We start from the raw sequence: 27,330 nt of genomic DNA on the forward strand, positions 1-27,330 counted from the left end.
TTGCATAACGACTTCAGTGATTTAATGACTGCCAGAAAAAAAGGTCATAAGATCAGATATGTTGGCCTGCTTTTTGACCATCAAAACGTACAGCCGTAATTGCCAGTCTCAATTATGGTCATAAATCAAGGACTACTTCTTTATCTTATGAAGACTGAGTAATACAGATCAGATTTAGCATGTTCTTCTGGAATTAAGATAAAGCACTCTGGCCAGTTTAATTGACTTTATAGAAATCACAATTATCCACTAACTAAATAGTATTTGAAACTAGCACGTTGGATCATTTGCACTCATACATGATTTTAAAGATGAACTGGCTCATAAATGTCTCATCATATACGGTATATTTCTGGACTCTTTTCTGAATGCCAAAACAACACAATTATGTTCATCTGTTGCTTGGTCCTAAAGTTATAGATTCATAGGAACCCAAGGTGATTAAAAATGGGTTCCCTACTAAGAACTCAGGTGTCTCTCTAACTTCTGTTTTCAAGCATAAATATTTATGTTGATTGTGAAAATTATTTTCGTGGGGAGATACTTTAAATGCAGGATTCTGTAGACACATTTTGTGACACCTCCAGTTAAAATACGGAGTGGTAAACTCTCTGCCTAAAAGTCTTAACAGAACTTCTGTAGACAACACTTGGCTAGATGCCTGTACAGTTTGTCGTGTAAGCTTCCTAAGATCTCGTACTAAATGCATTTCTTGGAAAGGACTTGAGGGCTGCAACACAAACGTCTTGTGTTCAAAGAGGTTATTTAAGTTACTGCTGACCTTCCAGTTGATAGCACATGAACTCATTTATCATGTTTGGCCATGATGCATACTACCCTCTGTCCTTATGTGAACTTGGTGGGATTTTTTCCAGACTTCTGTTTAATAAATCACCCTGCAGTCAGGCTGCAGCCTGATTTTGAACAAATGCATGCATCAATTACAGATGTGTATTTATTTATTTTTGGCCATATTCACCCAGACTTCCTCCATCTAATGTTCTTATGCTACTTTTCCCTATCGTACATTCCTGCTGTTTTGAAATAGGCACTGATTTTCCTGCTTAGGTTTTAATTCATGTAGCCTCATTCTTATGGGTGCTGAGCAGCTATAATCTGGAGGCTGCAATTATAAACTACTATTTCAGTAAACATAAGCTCTGTTCATGCATCACTGTTTTATGTCTGCTCACCAGTTTGTTCTCTGGAAAATCCCCTCCCCCTTCCACTGATGTTGCTCAGTCATGCAGACTCTTGGCACACATGGAAGCCAACTCCTGTGTAGGCATGAAGCGTTCTTCCTGTAGATAGTCATGCTGAATGTACAATTGACTGCAGGCTGCTGGCATGATCTGAGCAACATTGTCAGAGATAGGACTAATGTGGGATTCTCTCACATGTAGTAGCACATTAACAGAACTCTATTTGTATTTTGTCATGCTACAAAAGGCTAGAGATTCCCACTGAGTTATCTATGAATTTAAATTACTTTGTTTAATAATATATGAAAAGAATTATAGTCTTCCTATGGTTTTACTTGTGTTCTCTGTCTATCTGTCTGACTGATTGACTGGCTGACTGACTGCCTGTCTGTCTAGCTATTTATCCACACACACTCACACACAAAACTTGTTTCTCACCTTAACTTCATCCTTTTAGGTCAATCTGGTAGAACAGCACTACCAGGGCCCTGGTTTGACTAGTTTTCTATTGTCCTATTGTGGCTTTGCAATGTTATTCCTCCAGATGCTAGGCTAATGCAAACATTATGTGATGTTGTAAGCTGCTTGATAGTGAGAGGGGCAACACATAAATTTAATAAATAAATAAAAATAGTAAAGGTATCCATTATTAGTAAAACATGTGAATACAAATGAACCTGGAAAGAAACGACTGTAACATCACTGACTTTGAAGATCTAGGTAAGATAAAGATTCCCCTCACACATATGTGCTAGTCGTTTCCAACTCTAGGGAGCGGTGCTCATCTCCGTTTCAAAGCTGAAGAGCCAGCACTGTCCAAAGACCTCTCCGTGGTCATGTGACTGGCATGACTAAATGCCGAAAGCACAAGAACGCTGTTACCTTCCCACCAAAAGTGGTCCCTATTATTCTACTTGCATTTTTACATGCTTTTGAATGGCTAGGTTGGCAGAAGCTGGGACAAGTAATGGGAGCTCACTCCGTTACGTGGCACTAGGGATGCAAAACATTGAACTGCTGACCTTTCTGATTGACAAGCTCAGTGTCTTAGCCACTGAGCCACCACATCTCTTATATACAGAGCAGTATATGTCTAAATGCTGCTGCTATTGTTATCCACCCACCATCCACTCTCATATAATGTCTTTCCCAACTGTGGGAGATTGAGGAAACTCTTCCAGCTCTAAATGTTTAGTCAGTATTTGTTTGTTGGTGTGTATCCCACATTCATTATTTTTACAAACAAGATGGTAAACATATCCAACATACCTTCCTCTTTCTATTTTCCTCACAACAACCACTCCATGGTTGGAGTGGGAGGAAATGACTGGCTCAAAGGTGGCTTTCATGGTCAATATGGGACTTGAACTCAATGATCTTTGTACTGCAAGAAGCATTCCCCAAAGGGATGAGAGTCCAAACTGATAAGGACCATAAACTAAACTCTGAAGACCAACACCAAAAGCCATTGCTGTGTCTTTCATGACCAGTGTTGTGATCTGTAGCACAGCCGATAAATCCTAAAGCTAGCTGGAATACAGTGGTGGGATTTACTACTGGTTCAATGGGCATGGCTTGGTGGGCCTGGTTTGGTGGGCATGGCAGGGGAAGGATAATGCAAAATCCCCATTCCCTCCCGATCTGCTGGGACTCGGGAGGCAGAGAATAGAGAGGGGCGGGGCAAGTCAGAGGTGGTATTTACCGGTTCTCCAAACTACTCCAAACTTCCGCTACTGGTTCTCCAGAACTGGTCAGAACCTGCTGAAGACCACCTCTGCTGGAAAATCAAACTCATCTTTATGGACTAACCCACGCAGAGTGTCTTGCAGTAATTGAAACGGAAGGTTATCAGAAAATGGTCTATACTTAAGCTCTGCCTTTAAATTGCCAATTCTTTGTCCTAACTGGAATTTTGGCATGCAAAAGGATTTTAATATAGCATCCTTCATGCAATCCTTAGTTTCAAAAACTTACCCATTACATTTACAACATTTACTCAAGAATTAAATTGCATTCCATTTGATTTGAGTTAATTTGTGAGGTCATGCCCAATGTAGGATAATAACTATACTGTATTCCTATCCTGAACATGTGTATTCATGCATAAATCCTAAACTTACAAGTCTATCTGGCTAAACATAGGACTCTTCCCTGTGCAATGATAACATGACGTGATTTGGAGTGCTCAGAAATACGATAATAGGCAGACATACCCACTGCTTGTGCATGTATCTGCTTGCCTGACTGCAAGGTAGAGGAACAGTGACAATAAATATCTCCATATGGGAAAAATGTTTTGTACCACAGATGAAATCAAATGCTTTACATATTTCCTGTGCTAGGAATAGGGGAAAATGTTTTATAAGAAAGGAGAGAACTCCACTGAATACACAGGGTAATATTGTTCTTTATACGTATGAAGTTTAGAATTTCCAGGAAACCGGGGGAAGTTGAACGATACATGAACGAGAAAAAAACATTTCAGCCAAGGTTATTTCTGTTTCCTGTATTGATGTAATAGTAATTTGGAATTTGCATCTTTTTATGGAGTGGACAAGCACTAACCTGTAGTTTCTTCAGAGCACTGTATCTATTATTATTATTATTATTATTATTATTATTATTATTATTATTATTATTATACTTTATTCATTAAACATGAAACTCAGTCAACTGAACATTCAAAAATGTATTGCAAATACCATTGACTGTTACTAATGGTTGATATGGGTTGCTGCCAGCATCCTAGGTATCAGCCAAGTATCTTCTTAAAGTATATGATGTTCCTAGTAGCATAGTTTTTTGCAGTTTCGCTGGGTTCTTGCAGAAAGCTGCAATTTCTTGATGTGTTTTGTAAAATTCTTGGACATGGTACCAAGTGCCCTAATGACAATGGGTACCACTGTTACATGTTTCATCTATAGCTGTGTAGTTTCGATGGCCAGGTCATGATATTTCATGATTTTTTCTGGTTCTTTTTCTTCAACTCTGACATCTCCTGATACAGCCAATGTCAATAAACTGTACACTTCGATCCTCGACAACCTTGATATTTGGCGTGTTGTGTCCTAAATGACAATCTGTCTGTATTCTAAAGTCTCACAAGATCTTCACTGTCTCGTTTTTGGTAACTTTTTCCACTTTATGTTCCCATGGTTTTTTGGATACAGGTAGGGCGTATTTTTTACATAATGACCAGTGGATTAATTTAGCAATTCGATCATGTCTACCTTTGTAGTCAGTTTGCGCGATTTTGCTGCATTCACATATTAAATGTGAAACAGTTTCGACTTTGTTATTGCAAAGTCGGCAGTTTGGGTTATCAGTGGATTTTTGTATCTTTGCTTTCATGGCATTAGTTTGTAGTGTAATGTAACATTATTTACATTTTTTTTTACATTTTAACATTTTAACTACTAGGAAGTCAGCACAGGTTATTAAACCCCTTTCTCTTTTAGACAGCATTTCTTCTATAAATGAGTATGCTCCCCCTCTATCCTTTCTTTCCTCCCTCCCTCCCTCAAATGCAACAATAATATTTGCTATTATGGAGGAGAAATGGTGTTTGGAAAACAGAACAAAAACATGGAAACAATGAAAGGTTTGTGATAGTCAGTAATAATTTAACTCAAAATAGCAGGCAGTTTTTGCCAGTGGCTGTTCTTACTTTACTGACAGATTTTCTGAAAGTTAGGAGGGGAAGCTCCTTGTCCTCTTTCCTTTTGTTCTTTTAGCAGAATAACCTTAGGAAGGTTTCTTCTTAGGAAGAAAAATACCTGATTAAAATAGATTTATGGTTTCCAGGCTTCAAAGAGCATAGGGTACCTAAATATTAACAAGCTTCAACTTTTACCTCCCATAGAACATCCCAGAGTTCATTGGAGTTGAGCAGTTAATAAATTTCAATAAATAAATAAATGACATTCAGTATCATTGAAAAAATCCCATGGGACTATCGTAAAATGCAGTTAGAGTTTTAGTTGGAAAATTGGAATTTTGGATTAATTCATTTAGAGAATATTGTATATTTCATTTGGGGTTTACTTTTTTTATTATTCAGAAAGGTGACCACAGAACAGATACCATGAATATCATTATTCATTTTGACTAGGAAAGGTTCATTTGTCATTTCTTTAAATGAGTCTTTCCAGCAGAAGAAATACTAATTAAAATAAGAGTGTTTAGGAAACTATCTGTATCTTTGTTCCTTTCCTCAGAATGCACAGTTTTCACATTTCTGCTTTTATTTATAATTATTGCACTATTTCCATATCAACTATTTATTGGGGGGGGGGGGGGGAACCTGTCAGTATTTATGCAGCTAGTGATTCAGTTCATTGAGGTCAGTTTGGATGCTTGATAAAAATACTGATCATCACATATTTTTTATTTATTTGTACTGCATATTTACTAGTATTCACCAGCTGCTCAGTTCTCTCAGCTCTGAATGTTTGGTTATCTTGCTTAGAAGGCATGATTTCCTGCTACTGTTAATGATTATTTGGAGATGCTGTTCTTTCTAAGAATGATCCCAGCTAGATAATCAAAGCAACAAGCATTTGAATGTGATTAAAAGTAAATTAAATGCTGTCATTCTCTGAATTGCCAGCCTCCACCAATGAAAGAGGCACTGTGTTAACATGGATGTTCACATGTGTTAAATCTATACATATGATTGGTTCAATCAGTAGTGGGATTTACTTACCTTCCCTACCGTTTCGCAAATGTGAGCACATGGAGGCTTTGCACCTTCTGCACATGTGCACCGCCTTCTGTGCATGTGCAGAAGTCATGCATTATGTTGGGGCGAGTGGGTGGAGCCTCCTGCAGCCGCTGCTACCAGTTCGCCTGAACTGGAGAGGACTGGCTGAATACCATTTCTAGGTTCAATGTGTACTGGTCAGAATGATGTTTCTTCTCCACACTCTCATTCTGCTCCATCCCTTCTTTCACCAAGCACATTTATTGTTCCCATTTTAGATGCATGCAACAGGATAATTCAACTACATTTAAAGTTATTATGCTTAAACTAATCTAGCACCTGGGCTTTTGATGAACTCCCCCAAAGATGTTTCTGTATGCTGTTCCCAAAAACAGTTCTTTCCATTCAGTGACATATATACACTGCTGGCTAACTGCCAGAAATATGGAAGCTATGGGTGGAAGATTCTTTTTCATAATGTATTGAATGGTACTTACATGTAGCCTCAGTCAATCTAGTTTTGCCTGAGCGTTTCAAATAACCCGCAATTCTGCTGTGAAATATTGGAGGATTATTTTAATGGAGGTTCAATTTAATTTTCTGCAATTGAGCTTTGCAAATTCCGGTTATTTTGTAAGCAAAAGTTGAAGCTATCTTCCAAAGTGTGAAAGAGAATGGGAATGAATAGATAACACTATATAAATCAGTTTAAGTTGGTGTAGAACTAAACCATTCATCATGCTGAAATATCAACAAAATTCTTTGTAAGGATTTGTAAATGCTTCCTAATTCCAAGGGAGAAAATTTTTGAAATGTTTATTCTACTTTGTATTTCTGTCTTTTCCCATTTATCAAGGAATATTAAAGGGAATAGTTGCAAATATAATAAGATCCGGTGGTGGGATTCAATTTTTTTTACTACCAATTCTGTGGGTGTGGCCTGGTGGGTGTGGCATGGCTTGATGGGTGTGGTTTGATGGGCATGGCAGGAGAAGGATTCTGTAAAGTCTCTATTCCCTCCCCACTCCAGGGGAAGGATACTATAAAATCTCAATTTCCTTCTGGAACTGGAGAGGTAGAGAATAGATGGCCAGTCAGAAGTGGTATTTACCGGTTCCACGAACTACTCAAAATTTCCGCTACCGGTTCTCCAGAACTGGTCAGAACCTGCTGAATACCACTCACAGTATGATCCATTGCAAGGTAAATTTCCATTATCCACTTAAGTGTGAAGTTCCTAGTGTGCTCAGGAGCACTAAAGTGCTGGTGGACTGAGCAGTTTCCAAGTGTCTTCTATCCTACCTGATATTTTACATTTAAATAAATATTTTAATTAAAATTGTTGCCATACTGTAAAAATGCCAGCTTCCACTTTGGAGATGAATTCCAGTTTACCTGCTATCAATTTGGTACGTGGCCATAACAAGAGGATAAAGCTAAGCAGGCATAGTAGGGAGAAATGATAAATAATTTTTGGAACATTGATGCCTTTATCGCTTATGGATTTATTTTAGGAAAGGGGACAACTTCCATCTCTACATCGAATTTGCAAAAATGCCTAGAATAAGTTCTCAAAATTCTAAATGTGATTACCAGATCAAACATTTGGAGAATGATGGAGAACAACATAATATATGTCTTCAATAGTAATACTAAGTGTTTGTTTGTTTGTTTGTTTGTTTGTTTAGATATGCTGCCCATCTCACTCTGTAAAGTAACTCTGGACTCTTTTCCAATTTTGTTTCTTATTGCTACAGATCATAAAATCTTTCCTATCTTTTTTCTCCTCTTCCAATATATTGGCTTGTTTTCCAAATAAGCATTATTCTTCTTTATTAAAATAATGATAACAACGTACTTGTCTGTAGCGAATATATAAAGAGGTTTATTTTTGGTGAAGGGAAGGATATATAGACAAAATTGGACATTGTAATTAACACAAGCAAATAGGCTTGGATTTGTGGATATGTTTCGCTGCCAAATTTTTTGGAGCATTGTAGCACTTAGAAATAGCACTTAGACTTATATACCACTTCATGGTGCTTTACAGCCCTTTCTAAGTGGTTTACAGAGTCAGCATTTTGCCCCCTACAATCTGAATCCTCATTTTACTTACCTCTGAAGGATGGAAAGTTTGAGCAGGCAGCCTGCAGTACTGCATTCTAACCACTGCTCCACCGTGGCTCATTACACTGTATATAAAACATTAAAGTTGGGCCAGAAGTGATCTTGAGCTTCAAAATGCAATTATTTTGCTGTTACTGAAACAGGTTTATGCCTGCTCTAGGCTAATCTGGAAATGCAAAACCATGTTATTTAAAAAAAAAAAAGGATAGTCATTTGTTAAGGATTCTTTAATTTTGATCTTTGCATTGAACAAGTTTTGCACCAATGTCCTATTTTAACTTTGTGATTTTGTTGCATGAAACACCTGTATTAAAATAAGAGGAGGAATGAATAAAAGAAGTACTGTTGGAACAAATAAAAATATCATTAATAGTGCCCCCCCCCCAAATGAAGGAGAAAATGTGGGTGATACCTTCCAAAAGAAACTGCAAAAGTTTTCAAAGAGGCATGAGAAAGTAATGTTAGGGGGCTTCAATTATTCAAATGCCAAATGAAGTTGTCTTACCGAAAACTTTTCCTTCAGAGTTTGGGGAAGTTACAAAAAGATAAATTACTCTTAATTGAATGCTACCCAATAGGGAAAATTTAATCAAGGAACTGAAAGCAGCAGAAATATGTGGCAAACCTGATTAGGTAAAACTGGATACTCTTGTTTTAAGGGAAGTTAAAACTGTATATAAGCAAGCATATATCTAGGACTTCCAAAATGTTAAGCTGGTCAGCAAAGCATAATAGTTGTAAAAATAAATGGGATGCGCAAAGGCCAAAAATTGGGCGCATGGAGGCGGCAATGGGCGGCAGTGGCAGCGATGGGCAGCGCTGATCCCTGCAGCCTGGAACAGCTGATCAGCTCCTTCCAGGAGGCTGATCCAACTGCCAATCAGCTGCTCGTGCTAAATCAGGCTGTGCTGAAGCTGACCAGGCTGTTTGCTGCAAGGAGGCTGAAGGGGGGGGGGGCTGATGGGTGGCAGCCGATGGGTGGGTGGGACTTCAGCAACATTAGCTCTATAAGATGCACAGACATTTCCACCCACTTTTTTGGGGGGGGAGTGTGTCTTACAAACTGAAAAATATGGTAAGCTCTTTAATCACTATTTTTTAAAGAAATGCAGTTGGCCTCCCTCTCCCTCCCCCCTCTCCCCCCCTCTCTCCCTCCCTCCCTTTAGATGTAGAGTACATGTTCTGATGGAATGGATTTCCTATTAGGTTTCTTTGTTCAAAAGATTTGAGATTTCTTAGAGAACATTAGATAGAACCGAAAAGAATGTAGGATATGATTAGAAGTACACAACTTTACAAATAAGTGTGTGTCTGTGTGTGCATTTTAGACTTTCTTGTACAATACTTGACTGGATCAAAGGGAGGATCAATATCTTTTGGGAACACCAAAAAGGAGTCAGTTAAGAGTATTAAATTTAGTGCCAAAGAACTCTAGCGTCTACATCAAGATACATGTGTGGAGGGAACTGACAGTCAGTGCTAATCCATTTTTGGTGACTGACAGCTTCCTGTTGAGTAAAAAGAAGCTGTAGAAGTTCATTGTAGAAGTGAAACTAGATTCACTTTCAGTAAATGAGCAAGAGGATGTTTGTTTGACAGTTAAAGGGAGAGTCCCCCCCCCCAAAATTCCCCGTAGCAGATCAATAGGTACTTGGTTAGCCTGAGAAAGAAAAATGAAGAAATAAAAGCCAGCTACAGTATCATTGATGCCTTCTGAAAATTGAAAATGAATTGAGAGGTGTCAGATAGTTTGTAAGGTGGAAGATCCTGCCCAATGAAATTAGAGAATTCTATTAGAATAAGACAGTAGTATGAATTCATTAAATGCAGGAAAAAGATGAAAAACTAAGGAATACAATTAGTAGCTTTCTTAATTGTTTGCATGGTAGTAATTTTATTAAAGATTACAATTACAGCAGTAAACACTAATACAAACTTTTTTTTAAAGTAGAAGAATAAAAAGGAGTGGATGCAGAAAAAAGAGAAAAATAAAAATATAGTAAAAAGAAATATATAAAGAAATGAATTCTCAACTTCATCAACTTCATCAATTTTAGTAATTTATAGCCTTCCTCTTAAAATGCAACAAATGTTCTCTTTTTCCCATATCCTTTCTCTGATCTATAAACAAATCTATAAATCATCAACATGTCAGGCCATTAAAGGTTACCAGAAATAGCAACATATCTATTTTAATTTTGATCAAATAAACCAACCTTATATTCCTTCCTTTGATTTATATTAATCCAAATATTTGGTCCATTCAAATAATGTCTTAGAACTTATTGTGTTTCCTTTTTTTTGCCCCTTCTCATAAGATTCTTCAAAATTTTAGCAACCTCTTTTGTAATTCTAATACAAGAACATTATTCTGGTCAATCACTTGGTTTATTGTTTGTATATCCCTTCTAATTATTAAGACATAGTTTCTTTTGTATGCCTAGTTCAACATCATTTTGTTTAGCACTTTCTTCATAGAGACATACGCCTCTATTGGCATTATTAAAATTAACTTCTGAATCCATTGTTCATTCTATAATTGTACATTGAGTTAATGTGTTGTTCTCCTTTAATTGTAATCTTTAGTTCCCTCTAGTGTACATTTTTAAAAGTTTAATTGCTAGAGAATGTATGTAGCTCAGGACTGAACTATGGAATCCCTGGTGCTCTTTGAACTTGGTTAGCAGACATTGCATTACCCAACTAGGTAACGTCATTGATGCTTGTGAATGTGGGCTTTGCTTCCTGTTTATATACAGTAGCTTGCCCTGCTAGTGTTGCTGGAGGTATAGTTATCTCCTTGGTAGTTCTTAATTAGGATATTATTTTCTACTTGATTGTTTGAAAAAGCTAAGACGGAAACAAAACACATCCTTTCCAGCAACCAACCCCAAGATAAGCACTAGTTTGATAATGAAATGTCTGTAAGCATACAACCATGTGCAGAGAACATCAAGGACTCCACAGTTTGTAAAGTCTTATTTTTTTTAATAATTCAAACTAAAAGCATTTTCCCATGGGAAGTATTCTTTATAATTTATTCCAAAACTTTATTTCAAATTTATCTGGATACAATGGACACAATTAGTCCATTTGCAAAATCAGAGTTTTAATTACCTTTTTGCTATTTATTCCAAAACCATTTTTTAAAAAAGTTCTTAAAACTTATAGGTAAAATTTGTTTCACTAAGGATTGAAGAAAACTCACCTGGTGCTGTCACACTTGTTGATCCAAAGGTTTCTAATAGCTGAAAAGCAATTAATAATTTCTGAAAACGATTAGAAAAGGCTGTATGTGAACCTCTTAAAGGCACCAACTGTGGTTTGAGCAAGATTCCCTTGTCTCTTTGCAAGGAGCAACTTTCTGGAGCACTTTATTTATTTGTTTGTTTATCATTAAATGTATGTTGCCGCCTATTTGCCCATGGCGACTCAAGGTGGCTTATAGAATATAATATAATACAATACAATAGCAGAGTTGGAAGGGACCTTGGAGGTCTTCTAGTCCAACCCCCTGCCTAGGCAGGAAACCTTATACCGTTTCAGACAAATGGCTATCCAACATCTTCTTAAAGACTTCCAGTGTTGGAGCATTCACAGCTTCTGGAGGCAACTTCTGTTCCACTGATTAATTGTTCTAACTGTCAGGAAATTTCTCCTCAGTTCTAAGTTATAAATATATATATATAATATAATATAAAGTATAAAAAATATATAAAAAACCACTTCTAAAAACAGTAAAACTAATTAAAAAATCAAATAAATTAATATCATAAAATCACCCCCCACCTCCCGCCCCAGCAACAGCCGATCACATGAGTTATTTAGTGGGCTCCATCCCGCTCTAGGTTCCCCAGGCCTGCTGGCAGAACCAGATCTTCAGTGCCTTCCGGAAGAGTATTAGAGTGGGGGCCGTTCTAATCTCGGGGGGAATGATGTTCCAGAGAGACGGAGCCACTTATGGGAGGTTTTAAGCCCTCTCCTTTTCTGGAGGCAAATTACAAAGAGCCGATCTACTTGCTCTTGGTGGAACTGTCTTTTTCTTCCTCTGAAAACCCAGCTTTATTTATTTTTCATATAATTTTGAAGTAGCTGTTAAGTGACTTTCTTTTTAAAAAAATAATAATCAGGAATTTGTATCTACTTATTATTCTATAAAACCTTCATTCCCAATTGCCGCCCTAAACCTCCACCCACCTTTTAAAGAAAGTAATTTTGTGCAACAGGGGTTGCTTCACTGTTAAAAAAAAAGAAATTCAACCTTCCCCTTTTAAAAAAAAAATTAGCTCATTTTCAGCAAATGAATACGATTGCACAGCCATGGTTACAGCAGTGTTATAAACGGAAGTTTTCCAACTGTGAAATAACATTGACTGTTGGCTGGGTGTGAAGGGATTCTGTGTTAAAACCGACACTGGATCATTTTTCATTAACTTTTCATGTATTGCCCATAATAATAAAAATGAAGGAAGCAATTTGGTGCTATTTCAACAAGCTAAAGTTGCACAGTTGGTGTAACTGAAAGATTACCAACTTAAGTGAATCCCTGCCCTGTCAGAGGATACTCAGGCGGTCTGTTTTCAAAACTTTGAAAGTATTTCAAAAGGAAAATGGGGAAATAAGGAAAGGTTTATGATGCTTGTTAAGCTTGACTTAGTGATGACCAATAACAAGATGTTTGCTAACACCTTTTCTGACTAATACATTTCATTAAAAGGGATACTTTTTTTTTAATGAATTGCATCATCAAATGCACAGAACGGTTAAATTTATGTAGTACTGTGGAACTGGTAGTTGAAATAAAAAGTCGTCTGCCCATTTTGCTGTTCTTTTAATTCAAGTGCAGAGTGGATATGTGGGATTTCCCCCACCCCTTGCCTACATACATTGTTGTATGCAGTGTTCTCTCAGGTCTAGAGGTTAAGGGGCTAGACTAGGTGCAAGGACACTCAGTCTTCCCTTACATACAAAATTAAGCCAGTCAAGTGCAGACTCTCAACCCAATGACTCTGCTGTGACAATTGAGCTGCAGCACAAACATCAAACATTGCATCATACATTGATTCACCATATGAACTATACAGCCATATGAACAATACAAAATTGTGCAGTCAAGCATGCAAATATTAGCAACAACCAAATGGATTGTTTTTCGTTGAAGACACTAGACTCATGATAGCAAAACTATAGCACACACGCCAGTGGTGGCACGCAGAGCCAGCTGGTGTTCGCGGGTGCTGAAGCACTAGAAAATGGCCTGAAAACAGCCTGAAAAATGGCCAAAAACAGGCTGTGTTCCAGGCCATTTTCTGGGCTGTTTTCTGGCCATTTGCAGGCTATTTTTCAGACTGTTTTCAGACCATTTTCAGGCCACTTTGGGGTCCAAAAACAGCCCCCAAAACAGCCGGAAAATGGCCTGAAAAATGACCTAGAAATGGTCTGAAAATGGCCCAAAAATGGCCAGAAATGCCCAAAAAACAGGCATGCACACGCCAGCCAGCTGGTCTTCAGATTTCCATTGCTTCACCATGCACACGCTGCATGTGCATACACGCACGTTCCAGTTTGGGCACTCGGTGCCGAAAAGGTTCACCATCACTGCACTACGCTAAAACAGGTAGCCCTCATTTAGTAACTACCGTTGGGACAGGCAACTCAGTCATGAGGCAAAATGATTGGTAAGTGAAACTGCAACTGTACTTACGATCTTACTTAAGCTTTCCTTTGTTTTACAGCCCCAGAAAGGTTGTGAATGTGAGAATTGGCCATAAGCTTACTTTTTAACTTTTTAATCACTATAAACAGTTGGTGAAACAAGGGGCAAGCAAGCTTTCAAGTAAACTGCCAACGATTATAGTTAGTGATGAATTTTACAACCATCATAACAATTGTGTAAATATTTCCAGGGTGAAGTTTTAGAAAGAAATAGAGTAGAGTTTCCAATCTCGCCTTTTTGTTTTGTTTTGTTTGCTTTTTTCTGAGAAAAGACTGGTTCATTTCATTGGTTCCATAGATGTGTTGCTGATCTTTGTCTTGAGAATGTATTTTAAGAATGGTGTATCTGCCTTGCTAAAATTATGTTTGGTATACTACATTTCCATAAAAAGATTGACACCTGTTCTTTCTGTAGTCCTTTGTGTGTTCTGGTAAATGCTGTTGCCTCTACAAGTGACTATCAAGGAGAAAGAAAGCTCCTCCTGCATTTGCATATAAATGCTGCATATTAGTTGGGCTTTGTGGTTAATACATTTCCAAGAAGGCTACTGTTCCTTTTTCAGCCATAACCACAAGTTGAATGTGCTACATCACCATGTACCAGTGAAATCGAAGGCTACTGATACCATCTCATCATTGATGAAACACGATGCAAGGAACAGTTCTATTCAAGAAAGAAATTGCTTTTAAAAAATACAATTTAGATGTTTTTCCCATTAATTTCATCTCAGTGTTGGATTTATATTCTACCTTTTCAGCAAATACATTATCAATTAAAACATGCTTAGTTCATGTCTTTTAGAACATAACAAATCATATCATGTGACCTGATTAAGGAGTGCAGTGAGCTGCAATGGGACAAGACCATCATTGACATTCAGGATATGATATCCTGAGAGCCTCCTAGCAGGACATCTTCAAGTATGTAACTGAAGTCCCCTAAACTACTACATTTTAAAATTTCATCTCTGTTAAATTGAATAATAGTGATAGATAGTACACTAGAATACTATCATTGCAAATATTGCTAGATCGATTATATAGTTAAGATATATTTCCATAAATTCTTCTTCTTGCTATTGGCCAGGGAAATATTTACTTTCTTTATTATTTAGCTTTTCTATAATAGAAATCAGATCAGCAAATTTTCTGAATATCTATCATCTATCTATCTATCTATCTATCTATCTATCTATCTATCTATCTATCTATCTATCATCATCATCTTCCGTATTTTTCTGTCAGATGTAATGGTAAAGGTTCCCCTTGCACATATGTGCTAGTTGTTCCTGACTCTAGGAGGCGGTGCTCATCTCCATTTCAAAGCCAAAGAACCAGCACTGTCCAAAGATGTGTCCGTGGTCATGTGTCCGGCATGAGTAAATGCTGAAGGTGCACAGAACACTGTTACCTTCCCACCAAAGGTGGCCCCTATTTTTCTACTTGCATTTTTTTTACATGCTTTCGAACTGCTAGGTTGGCAGAAGCTGTGACAACTAACGGGAGCTCACTCTGTTACGCGGCACCTGGGATTCGAACCGCTGAACTGCTGATCTTTCTGATCGACAAGCTCAATGTCTTAGCCACTGAGCCATTTTCTGTGCTCTGATGATACCCAATGAAGTCTCTTGGGAAATTTTCAAAAGTACATATACATGCATTGCATTCCCATCACACTATTTTCTTTCAGGATAAACAATATTAGGCAAAGTGAATAAAAAGAATAAAAAAATAGGAAGCCAAAGAATTCAAAGGAACAATAAAGAAAATATAACTACATATTATGACAAAATATTATAAGAACATACACAGAAGGAAATAATGGCTTTAAGTTATAAGATTCCAACTGGATATTCAAAAGGGATAAAAAAAAATAAAAACACCTCCCTATTGATAAAAAATTGTTGGACAGTGAAATCAATTCTTGGAGTGATGTTGAGGTCTTCTTTGTTGGATGTCTTCAAGCAGAAGTTAGATGGTTGCTTCTCAGAGATAATTTGATTTAGATTTTTTCACCAAGGAAATGACTGATCTTGATTATTTAAATTCTTTTTTTTTCATCATTACAATTCTATTCACCAAGAAATTCAATATGCATTGAGTAGCACTTTAATCTCTGTTATGCGCAAGACATGAAACTGGGTCATTGTAAAATAAGTGAGGTACAAAAATAAGCAAAGCTATAATATTTAGATATATGTAGAATATTTCCTAGTCAGAAATCCTTCAGTATGGTTAGAACAAAAGAATTGAAATATATATTTTGTGCCTATAATAATATTATTTTATGTAATTTGAATGGACATAGGAATCAGTGGTGGGATTCAAACATTTTTACTACCAGTTCTGTGGGCGTGGCTTGATGGGTGTGGCATGGATTGGTGGGTGTGGCTTGGTGGGCATAGCAGGGGAAGGATACTGTAAAATCTCCATTTTCTCCCGATCAGCTGGGATTTGGGAGGCAGAGAATAGATGGGGGCGGGGTTAGTCAGAGGTGGTATTTCTATGAACGTCTCAAAATTTCCACTACCCGTTCTCCAGAACTGGTCAGAACCTGCTGAATGCCACCTCTGATAGGAATCTTCATAATTTTCTTTCATTTTTTTACACTGTTTACACATACTTTTTTGTCTTAATAAATTCAATTTATTTTCCTTTCCATGGCATGACAGTTATGTTAATAACATCTATATTATTTTTCATGTTCTCTAATATTTTTTAGAAATGAGTGATGATATAAGAACCAGAAGGAAAATGAGAAACACTTGAATATAATACTTCAAGAAAATTATGTCTCCCAATCATGGGTGTTGTGCATGGGAAAAATGGGGTGAATGAATGAGATTATGGACCATGATACTGATATCAGATATTCAAGTTGAAATTCCAGGCACATAGATTAAGATGGAGAATCGTAGTTATGAGTTCCTGGTGAAATATTTTTTTTACAAATACTGAAAGTACTGAAAGAGGAAAAAGTTCTCCAGGGCATCTGTGTCTAAGATTCATGGATGATAATGTGAGTAATTCCAATGAGTTTGTAAACAAAATAAGAAACAACAGCTATATTCGAGAAAAAATGAAGATCAGAATTATGAAAAATATAAAAGTTCATTCTATCTGGATCATATGTGAAAACATAGTTCTTTAAAAATTCTTCTTACCAAACAGTAAATAATTAGAAAATGAGACAGATGAAAGCACCTATCAAAGGAATTGTTTGACTACTAGATGGCAAAGAGTGTACTAGAGAAGATTTTGGTCTGATCTAAGAATGTTCTTATTGATGTTGTTGGTCTTTCTCATCATCCTAACCTAATGTCAATATAACTATTTGAAAATACAAAAAAAGCAAAAAAAAAAAAAGCAATAGATAGAAAAATTGATACGATTCCATCTATTATGCCAGGGGTGTCAAATTTGATTCCATTGAGGGTCGCATCAGGGTTGTGTTTGATCTCGGGGGGGGGGGAGCCAAATGTCACTTGTGTTGGGGACGTCTGTGGTGGCTGAAGTGCTCTGCCAGCAAAAACGGGCTCCCAAGCTCCGTTTTTGACTGTGATGGCATCCTGCAACCCTTTGCCAGTGAAAACAGAGCTTGGGAGGGCCACCCGCATGCCCGCTTTTGACTGTGACAGCCTCCCAACCCTTGCGAGCTCCATTTTCACTGACAGAGGCAGTGCGTGGGCCAAATCTAAGCACCCCCTCAGACTGGATCCGGCCTGTGGGGCTTCAGTTTGACACCCCTGTATTATGTAATTTGGTTTTACAGCAGAGAAAATAGATAGTAAACTTCACTCTAGCTAATTGCTAGGATCTTGTCAGATAGTATTTATTGACATAATATTTTGTCCTTTTTTTCTCTCTCAGAAAAATGGTGAACCCCTCAAAGGAAAACTTTTCTGGAAGTCAGATGAAACAATGATAACCACAATTTATGGCTCACCTTTTTGTATGAGGTCTTGGCATATTTGCTAATGTCCTACCTGTTACAGGGTATAAAGGGACATTTTTTAAGAGTGAGGGAAGGTGGATGAAAGGATTCTTTTGCAAACCTGCAGAAATATGTGCCTCTCTTGGTATTTACAGTTTGTGTCTCATATGAAAAATATTATACCAGCATTTCCTCGTGTCTCAAAGCATCAGTTGGTGGGAGTAGATTTGTTAAAATGCATATTGGACAAATACGATTCTCGGTCATTTGCATACTAATGTGCTGTTTTAAGTCATGCATCAGGACATCTTCAAGGAGGCCAGTCATAATTATGATGGATTAGACTGCGAAGTTGGTCCTAGATGCAATAATTGTTTCGCAGATGCTATTCATGTGCCTTGAATTTCTAATACATAATGGCTGGAGAGGGGAGGGAAACCCATAATAAAGTGGCTAACTGTCTCACTGTCTCACCTCAAGTGCAATTACTGAACAGAGTGAAAAGTAAACCGTAATAGTAGACATCTAGCTTAGAAAAGATACAATTTACTCATTTTTTTTAAAAAAAAACTACAATGCAATATGGATTGTTTGTGGCCTCATTATGCAGCACTGCCTTCAACTCTATCATTTACTCTTCCCCAATTTGTACAGATAAATGTATATTACCATGTTTATGGAGGGAGGGGAATTAAATAGCATCCCCCCCTGCCCCGATTGTTGCCCATTCTTCTTTTTGGCCCTCAGTCAATGCTATTATTTCTTTTGAGTGTAGTTAATGGGGCATTCTCCCACCTAATTCTCTTTTTGCTAAGGAGTCATTACATAGGAATGGAATACCATAGTTCTGCAAAGCTAATCAAACACTAAAATAAAAATAAAGACAAGAAGTAGGGATTTTGTTGTTTTTCTTTTAGAATTCATCCTTGCCAGTTCCCCTCCTTAGCACTTTATTTTCAGTAGTTCCAGAATCTTCCTAAAGGAAAAGGAAGTATTAAACATTTCATTGAAAACCAAATGCTAAAATATTTATTAAGGTTTTTCTTTAGGAATTCTTTAGAGTTTGCAGTAAAACAAAATAGAATAGAATTCTTTATTGGCCAAGTCTGATTGGACACACAAGGAATTTGTCTTTGGTGCATATGCTCTCAGTGTACATAAAAGAAAAGATACATTTGTCACAAATCATAAGATACACTTAATGATAGTCACAGGATACAAATAAGCAATCAAATCATATTAGGAAACAATCAATATAAATCGTAAGGATACAAGCAACAAAGTTACAGTAATAAAGTCATAAGTGGGAGGAGATGGGTGATAGGAACAATGAGAAGGCTAATAGTAATAGTAATGCAAACTTAGTAAATAGTTTGACAGTGTTGAGGGAATTATTTGTTTAGCAGAGTGATGGTGTTCGGGGGGGGGGGGGAAACTGTCCTTGTGTCTCGTTGTTCTGGTGTGCAGTGTCCTATAGTGTTGTTTTGAGGGTAGTAGTTGAAACAAATTATGTCCAGGATGTGACGTGTCTGTAGATATTTTCACGTCCCTCTTTTTGACTCGTGCAGTATACAGATCCTCAATGGAAGGCAGGTTGGTAGTAATTGTTTTTTTTGCAGTTTCTAAACATTACTACTGAAATATTTTCTTAGTGCAGTTGTCCTTGACCTACAACAGTTCATTTACTCATTTAACAAACGTCTCGCTTAGTTTAATTTTGGGCTCAATTGTGATTGTAAATTGAAGACTACCACTGTAGTAATATTTGAGGTTTTTTTTTAATTAAAGTAAGTTAAATCTTCATTATATATAAACTCTTGAGATGTAATTTGTTTAAGGGAATTAATTGTGGAAAGCAGGAAATGATCTCCAAGGAGCAAAAGATGGAATTGGATCAGAAATATTTCAACACTGTTAGAACTAATGGTGGCTGCTTTAAGTCTGAAGGATAAATGTACATCTGCTCATTTCTCTCATTCAAAATAAATTTCTGGATAAGAACAGCCTTATTATAAACTGACCTGGCATTAAACAACAGGAATCCGAGCCCAGGGCCTACAATGGATTTATTGAGCAGGCATTGGAGTAGGTAGTAGCTAGAAGGTAGTAAGAGTGTAAAATATCAAATGCACCTTTCAAATAATATCTCCCTCTACCATCACTGTCAGAATATTAGTGCCTGTCCAATTTGCATTCTCTCCCCCTCCCATATCAAACAAACTCACAAACTCTGCCATCCCACCCCCAGATCCAAGGTTCCCATCAAACATCTATGGGTCATCAATAGCTTCCAAAACTTTAGTTTACCTCTACTAGTAGACTTAGGATAGCTATCAAAATCTATAAATAATATTTTTATAAGCATTCTAAAGCAAGTTCAGCAAATTAAATCGTCCAACTACAATTTAAAATAATCAAAGCATGCTAGGTCAGACTAAAGTGCATTTTAGTACAATATGCCTCCCTGATTTCTTTCACCAATTCAAAAATGTGCTATATTTACACATTTGTATGCAATATTGCTACTCATAGTAATTCTATGGAATAATTTATCTTCCAAAGTTTGCTACAATTTATGCCATCCTTGATATAAAGAACAAACCCTACCATAGTTTGTCATTCTCATAAAATTTGTATGCAAGAATGACTGTATTCTATTAATTATCTCAATTCCATCAGGTGTCTATTATGTCCCTATACCTATCAACTTGTTCGTAATCAAGTCCTCTAATTTAGCACAGAGATGCTATCTCATTATTTAATATAAGAAAATAAAAAAGTTATTGAAAGAAATATTTACCTTATCAATACATTTTTATTTGTATTTTAAAAACAAATTAAGTGTATTGCAGTCCATATGTCTCTTGCAGTAACTCAGATGGTTTAAAAACTTGATTACCATTAAGTTGGTCCAATGCATTAATCCCCTTGTTTCACCTACAAAGAAAATTTTCAGAATGGGATTACTCCAAAATGTTAGTTTATCATGCAAATAAGAATCAAATGTGCGTGAATGAAAAATTGCATGAACAAAAACAAGTGAATGCTTTCAAAATACATCTTCCAGCTTTTAATGCAGGAAATAAAATAGTTTTAATAAAACTATTATTAAAAGTGAAACCAATCCCCTACTTATTAGAAGTCAAAGCTTCTATTTGTGCCAATGATTTTTTTTCATCATTTGTATTTCATAAAGACATCAATCTAAAAATATATGCTTAGTTATAGAGTTGATAATCAAGGAAATTAAATACAATGGTCATAACTTCCATATTCTAGGCCATTGTTTTGCACCTTTCCATATCAGTGTACTTTGACTCCCAGAATTCTCTGACTAGACATTGTTCAGAATTCTAGGAACTAAAGTCCAAAGATTAGAAAGCTGTCAACGTTTAGAATTACTGGTCTTATGCAAAAACTAGAAAACATAATTCTCTCCTGGGAATAATAGTACTTATTATTCATAACTTGGTATTCTTTTGTCTTAAATTATCCTATTTTTTGGTGCCTTGTTTTTTCCCCCAACTATCACTAAACTTACCTTTATTTTTATTTTGTGCTGTTCTCAGCCATTAAACAGTCCTGTTTGTATCTGCTTGTATCACCTGTTTAAAAGCTCACAACTGTCTTTCTTCTTTCCAAAGACTGCTGATTGGAACTGAGATATTGGCAGAGAAGTAAAACCCCATCCACTAGTTAATTACTCAATCAGTGAATTGCCTACTTCTTTAAGCTATTCCCCTCACCTATGAAAAACATAAACACACTGAGCCAGAAAAAAAAAATCAAACTGAAATGGATCAAGATATAACTGGTTCACTGTTTTCTACCCATGTATTTTGCTTGAGGGGATAAGGAACATGGAAGAGGAAAAGCACTTTTTAAGGAAGATCTAGGATTTTCATTTCTAGAAAAATATCTGCATCCTTCAAAATAATTGGACCAACCAAGAGGAATAGCTGCCCAGAGTCACTCTTAATGGTGAGATAGGCAGTATATATAAATTTAATAAATAAATATTCTCTCCTAACACAGAGATGCTTCATGGAATAGATAGCACTCCTGCTTCTTGCTTGGAATCATATATATATATATATATATATATATATGTATGTATGTATGTATGTATGTATGTATGTATGTATGTATGTATATATATATATATATATATATATATATATATATATATATATATATATATATATATATATATATATATATATATATCGCATTATAATTCGATATATATAATCTCCTCAGTCAAAAATTAACACATTAATTGCAAATTATATTTCTCCAACATCTCAATATTCTCAGAAAATTATTTACTCCACTGCTGCAAGATACCAAATGAATATTCTTTATTTCAAATTGCATGGTAGGTGATCTCTACACCTTGCCCATCCTCCACATTAAGATCTTTTTGGAGCAGAAGATGTTGCCAAATCATATTTCCCAGATTAGTAAAGTTCATTTCTCCTAAACTTTAGGAGCCCATGGATAAGAGCATAGCTGCCACTCTTTGTCACCAAAACCACAAGTGAGTTTAGAATTTAGAATAACAGAGTTGGAAGGGACCTTGAAGGTCTTCTAGTCCAACCCCCTGTTTAGGCAGGAAACAAATGGATATCCAATCTCTTCTTAAAAACGTCCAGTGTTGGGGCATTCACAACTTCTGGAGGCAAGTTGTTCCACTGATTAATTGTTCTAACTGTCAGGAAATTTCTCCTTAGTTCTAAGTTGCTTCTCTCCTTGATTAGTTTCCTCCCCTTGCTTCTTGTCCTACCCTCAGGTGCTTTGGAGAAGGACAAGAAGCAATGGGTGGAAGTAATCAAGGAGAGAAGCCAGAGGTGGGCTGCACATACCTTAACAACTGGTTCGCTTCACTCGTGCATGCACCTTCCGCGCTTAAACGCAGCTTCAAAGTCACAGCAAATCTTCTCAGGCAGCTCCAGTGACTACAGTAGGTGAGGCGTGGAACTCAGCTGAGTAGCGTGGGCAGGGGGAGGGAGCCAGAGAGTTAGTTATATAGGATAGGATAGCACAGGGGCAAGTGGGCAGGTTCAGCCAGTGGTCAGAACTTCTGGCTCTCCTGAACTGGTCCGACCAGGAAGCAGCCCACCTCTGGAGTGAGCCCAGCAAGTTTGTAAAATGCAGAAGACCTTTGTCCTTTCCTGCCAGTTTTTCCACAATACTCTGTCCAAGGTCCTGATTGATCGTACCTTGTCAAATTCGGAACCTTCTCATGAAGGTTATGTTCTATCTGATCTTGTGGACTATGCATCTGCCTTTTAGCTGTTACATTGCCTATCAGAAATGTAATAGACACGGGTTCTTGTTCTGAAAACCCAGAAGAAAAACAAGTCATATTTATTGATCATGATTGGAAACCTATTTGAGAGTAACTACTAACTGTCTGAAGATTCTTCTTGATTTAAAAAAAGCATTTTTATTTAATTCAATTTTTAAATAATTTTAAAGAATTGTCTATTCATTTCAATACTGAGAAAGATTTTCTCAAAAGTAATCTCTTATCTCAAAAATTACTCTCCACCTCGCCAAATCCTATACTTGGATTGTTCAGAAATGTTTGAACATGGAGATGTAAACCAGAGATTTTCTAGCATTTTTTTTAAACAAAAAATTGGTAAGTACTCTATACATTGTGTAAGTATTTTAAAATGTAGGTGAGTGAAAGATGCAACACTTTCCACAGTGAAAGAGTGGATGGTAAATGTGATAGAGTTAGCAAAGATGGTGAAATTGACTGTTTTAATTTAAATAAAATTATATAGCTTTGTTGCTCTTTGAAAACAAATAGATTTTTTACTAAAAACTGGAAAAAATGAAGCATTTTCATTTTAAGTTTTGATGATTCGAATGATTTTCTAATTATAAAAATGGATTGAAATCTTGTGAAATGTAAAATAAAAAGTTGATGTACTATTTTGTAATCATCTGCCCCCCCCAATAAAATTTAAGTCTATCTTTTTTCTCTTTTTCCCCATTTCTTTTTTTCTATTCTAACTCTCATTTCTTCTATATTTTTATATTATAATGAAACTTAATAAAATCCTATTACAAAAAAAAAATCCTAGGTCAGTGCATGTTAAATATACAGAGAATTCTAGCTACATTTATTTATCTATTTATTTATTATTGATACAAATTATTGTCCACTCTTCTTTATAAACATAAGGTTTCAGTAGTATGATGTGGTTCATAAGCAAATAATAGATGTTTAATTCATTTTTCTGTGCTATCCATAGTGGACAATAAGAGTTATCTGACTTTTCACTATGGAGGAGAAATCTACCATGTACACAAAAACATTCTTTTTAAAATATTTTTTATTTTTAATTTTCAAACAAACACAACACAAAGAATCCTCCTTCTTTACATACTGTAGAAAGTGTATCAGTTGGTTACAAAATACTTTCATGCATCTCTTCCACAGTCATCAACCATAATTCATATTAACGCAAGTATTTTGACTCAGATATTTATACATATTACCATCATCACACCTCATTTTCATTTGACTATAATTGTTTAAACATCATTCATTATAAAATATACCAAGATTTAAAACATAACCACATACTGGCATCTCATTTGCTATTTCTAAAATTCTCCAATAACACTGAATCCTTATGGCCTATTCTAGCTAAACATCCATAATATTTAGTAACAAAAATTTCTAATCCTCCTTTCCAAATCACTGTTTACAATTTACATCCAGTTTCCTTATGTTGTACCCATACATATCTATACATTGTTATCATTATCCCTCCTTTATTTGACTGTATCCTGTATCATAACATTTCCCCCCCTAATAATCAAAACTTAACTAAATTTAACTTAGCTCTTTTTTATTAGTCTTTATATATAACCAAAAAGATTTCTAATCTTCCTTTCATGGGTGCCATGTAATTTGTGAAGCAATTTTTGATATACAAAGCAGAGAACCTTGAAAATCATATATACAATAGATGGCTATTTGGAAACATGGATGTTTGCATGCTCTCTACGTGTGATAACATAGTATGATAGCCAAATAAACATGCCTTTCTCTATCTCTCCCATTTCTTTCCAGATCCAGTAAAGGATAACCTTGTGGATGGCCCTTGAGTAAGCCAGATGGAACAGGACAGAACTAATCATGATGAAGGCAATAGTTTAAATCCTTTTTTAATTCCACATCCTTCTCGTGTTTGCCAAGCAGAGCCTTTGTCAGTGAAGCTGCACAATGGGAACACATCAGTGGGAAAGATCTACAGTGAACTAAATGGCAATCCTATGTGGCTGCATGGGAAGGCCAACTATGGAATGAAGCATCCTGCAACGAGGAATGAGAGTAGTCGAATAAGCCCTGACCTCCTTCAGCAAAAGAAACATTGCAGTGGGTATTTGCAAAACGGTGGGATAAAACGCACTTTTAGTGAGCCTTCTTTGTATGGACTACACCTGAACAAGAAGCTTAAGCAAGATGAAGAAGCAAAAAGAGGGCAAGATGGCGCATGCGCTGTCAGCAACCAAGCGGGTGCTTCTAATTTGTGCAGTGAGAAGGATGTTGTGGGTTTTGGAACAGAACAAAGTACAGCTTCAGTTCTTATACAGTCTCTAAGATGCAACTCTGGTGCTTCAGAAACTTCTCCAGCTCCCCAGATTCAGAACGAACAAGGGGATGAAAATAGCAGCTGCCACAACAGGGACATTGGCATGGCATTTAAGAACAAGGCAACTCCAATGCCTAACGGTGCTATAGTTTCTGCCTCTTCCATGGGAAACATGCATGGTGAATTCCTGGAAAAAACGTCATCTCAGTATAATCCAGAACGTGTTTTCGGTGGAACGCAGACAACTACATCTTTTACAAATGCCATAAACACTCGGGCTATTAATGTGTTGACATGTGGCACATCACATTTACTGCATACCTCAGGGCAATTAAGTTCCGCTCAGACCTCAAACTCTGAGCTGCCTCAGGTGCTAGCTTCTGCAGCTACTGAAGTCCACAATATAGAAAACTCCACTAAAGGATCCATCATACAAGCAAGCACCAATTTTCGTCATCCAGAAATAATGAACTCAGAGCAGCCAAAGTCAGGAAATGCCTACCAGCCACCTACAAACAGCCGTGAAGTTTCCGAAAACGCAGGGCAGGTCCCCAGTCAGGATTTCTCACTCAGTCCTAACAGCAATCTGAAGACTCGTGATAGTAGCTCAGAGGTTTTGTCACAACCAAGAGAAGAAACCGGTGCTTCCTTCCAACAAGATTCCGTGTTCAGGAATGATTCTTTTCATCTACCCCCTATTGCGTCACCTTCTCCAGGGCAGGAAATGAACAGTGTGCTCTCCGCTGCAGGTTCAGAAGATCCTAGAAATATTTTCAATCTGACAGAAGAAAATAACAGAGGGCAGCAGCAGCAGCAGGGAGAGCATGCAAAAAAACTGTCTGGCTTTTGCCAACAACCTCCCAGTTCTCAACAGGGTCATCAATATAAGATTCAGGCTTCACAAGCAACTGGGTGTGAAACAAATGTTGATTTCAGTACAGTGATATTGGGAATAAAGCAGCAAGATCCTAGTGAAACTCAATCCAAACTGGAGTCTAAAATTCAGGATCCACAAAGATTAAGAACCAGTAAAGAATTGCAACACTTTCCACATTTTCTGAGCCAGATTAATCAGCAAACTACTCTTGATCATGACAAAGATCTGGTGAAAAATCACTTAGAGCAGTCACAAACCCACTCACAAGCTTCTTGGAGAATGACTTCCTCTCCCTTTCACCCCAATGATTCTTCCCCAAAATCAAATGAAACACTTTTGAGGACCATGCTTCAGCTCCAGGCAAATTCACCTGAGCAGACACATCCAAAACAATATATTAGAGGTTCCAATGAATCAAAAGGAGTCATAGGACAATCTTGCTACCAGAACATTATGCAGGGTGAGCAAATACCAGCACTATTCAAAAGTGAAGGAGCACAACCACCTCATCATTTTATTCCCGATTTGCACATCCCATTCCAAAAGCACTCGCCACAATCCAAAAAGATGAACGATCAGCAGCAAAATTCAAGGCACTTTAACCTTCAACCCCAATCTGAACTCCACCTTGAACAGGCTTTGGAGGCACAGTTAAAACCCCAGCACTTAGATCTTCCATTTGAGGATGACCAATTCATACAATCACAAATTTTGCCTCCAATACTCCAGACTCAGCCAATACAACCACCACAGAATTCACAAGTAACAATGAACCCCACACAACAAATAAAAACCACAAAATTGCCCCAAATCTTCTCCCGGTCAAGCAACAGCCAAGAGCAGCAAGGAGAAGGAACATCCTTAAATCGGCTTAAATTAGAAGAGTGCTTTGAAGTGGGAAGTAATTGCTACAAATCAGTTGAGTTCCCAGTACAAGTTCCCCAGACCAGAGTGGATCATATTTCAAATACAGCCAACAAAATCTCCCATTATAATCAGATAAATAATGTAATGAAGCATTCCTGCTCAAATAACATGCATTTGGTTTCCGAGAAGAAGGAAGATCCTACAAACGCAGACCTCTTAACTCAAAATATATCTCGCAACTTGCAACACATGCAATATTATCCAAATAGCGTAACTCCTAACCAAGA

The 27,330-nt window shown here is 36.8% G+C and overlaps 1 protein-coding gene across 3 annotated transcripts in view; it reads left to right on the forward strand.

Annotated features, from left to right (window-relative positions):
- Nucleotides 1-27,330, forward strand: part of TET2 (tet methylcytosine dioxygenase 2) — an 80,413-nt gene that overhangs the window by 27,209 nt on the left and 25,874 nt on the right. For 2 of the 3 annotated variants that reach the window (XM_081959929.1, XM_081959930.1), the window contains exon 2: nucleotides 24,777-27,330. This exon is cut by the window's right edge and continues 791 nt beyond it. In XM_081959929.1, coding sequence (XP_081816055.1) covers nucleotides 24,821-27,330 — 2,510 coding nt within the window. In that variant the 5' untranslated portion in view covers nucleotides 24,777-24,820. Of the gene's footprint in view, nucleotides 1-7,418; nucleotides 7,563-24,776 lie in introns of all 3 variants that reach the window. The other variant, XM_081959931.1, reaches the window with a different exon arrangement.

Source organism: Natrix helvetica (assembly GCF_964273705.1).
Source record: "Natrix helvetica genome assembly, chromosome: 7".
Lineage (NCBI taxonomy): Eukaryota > Metazoa > Chordata > Lepidosauria > Squamata > Natricidae > Natrix > Natrix helvetica.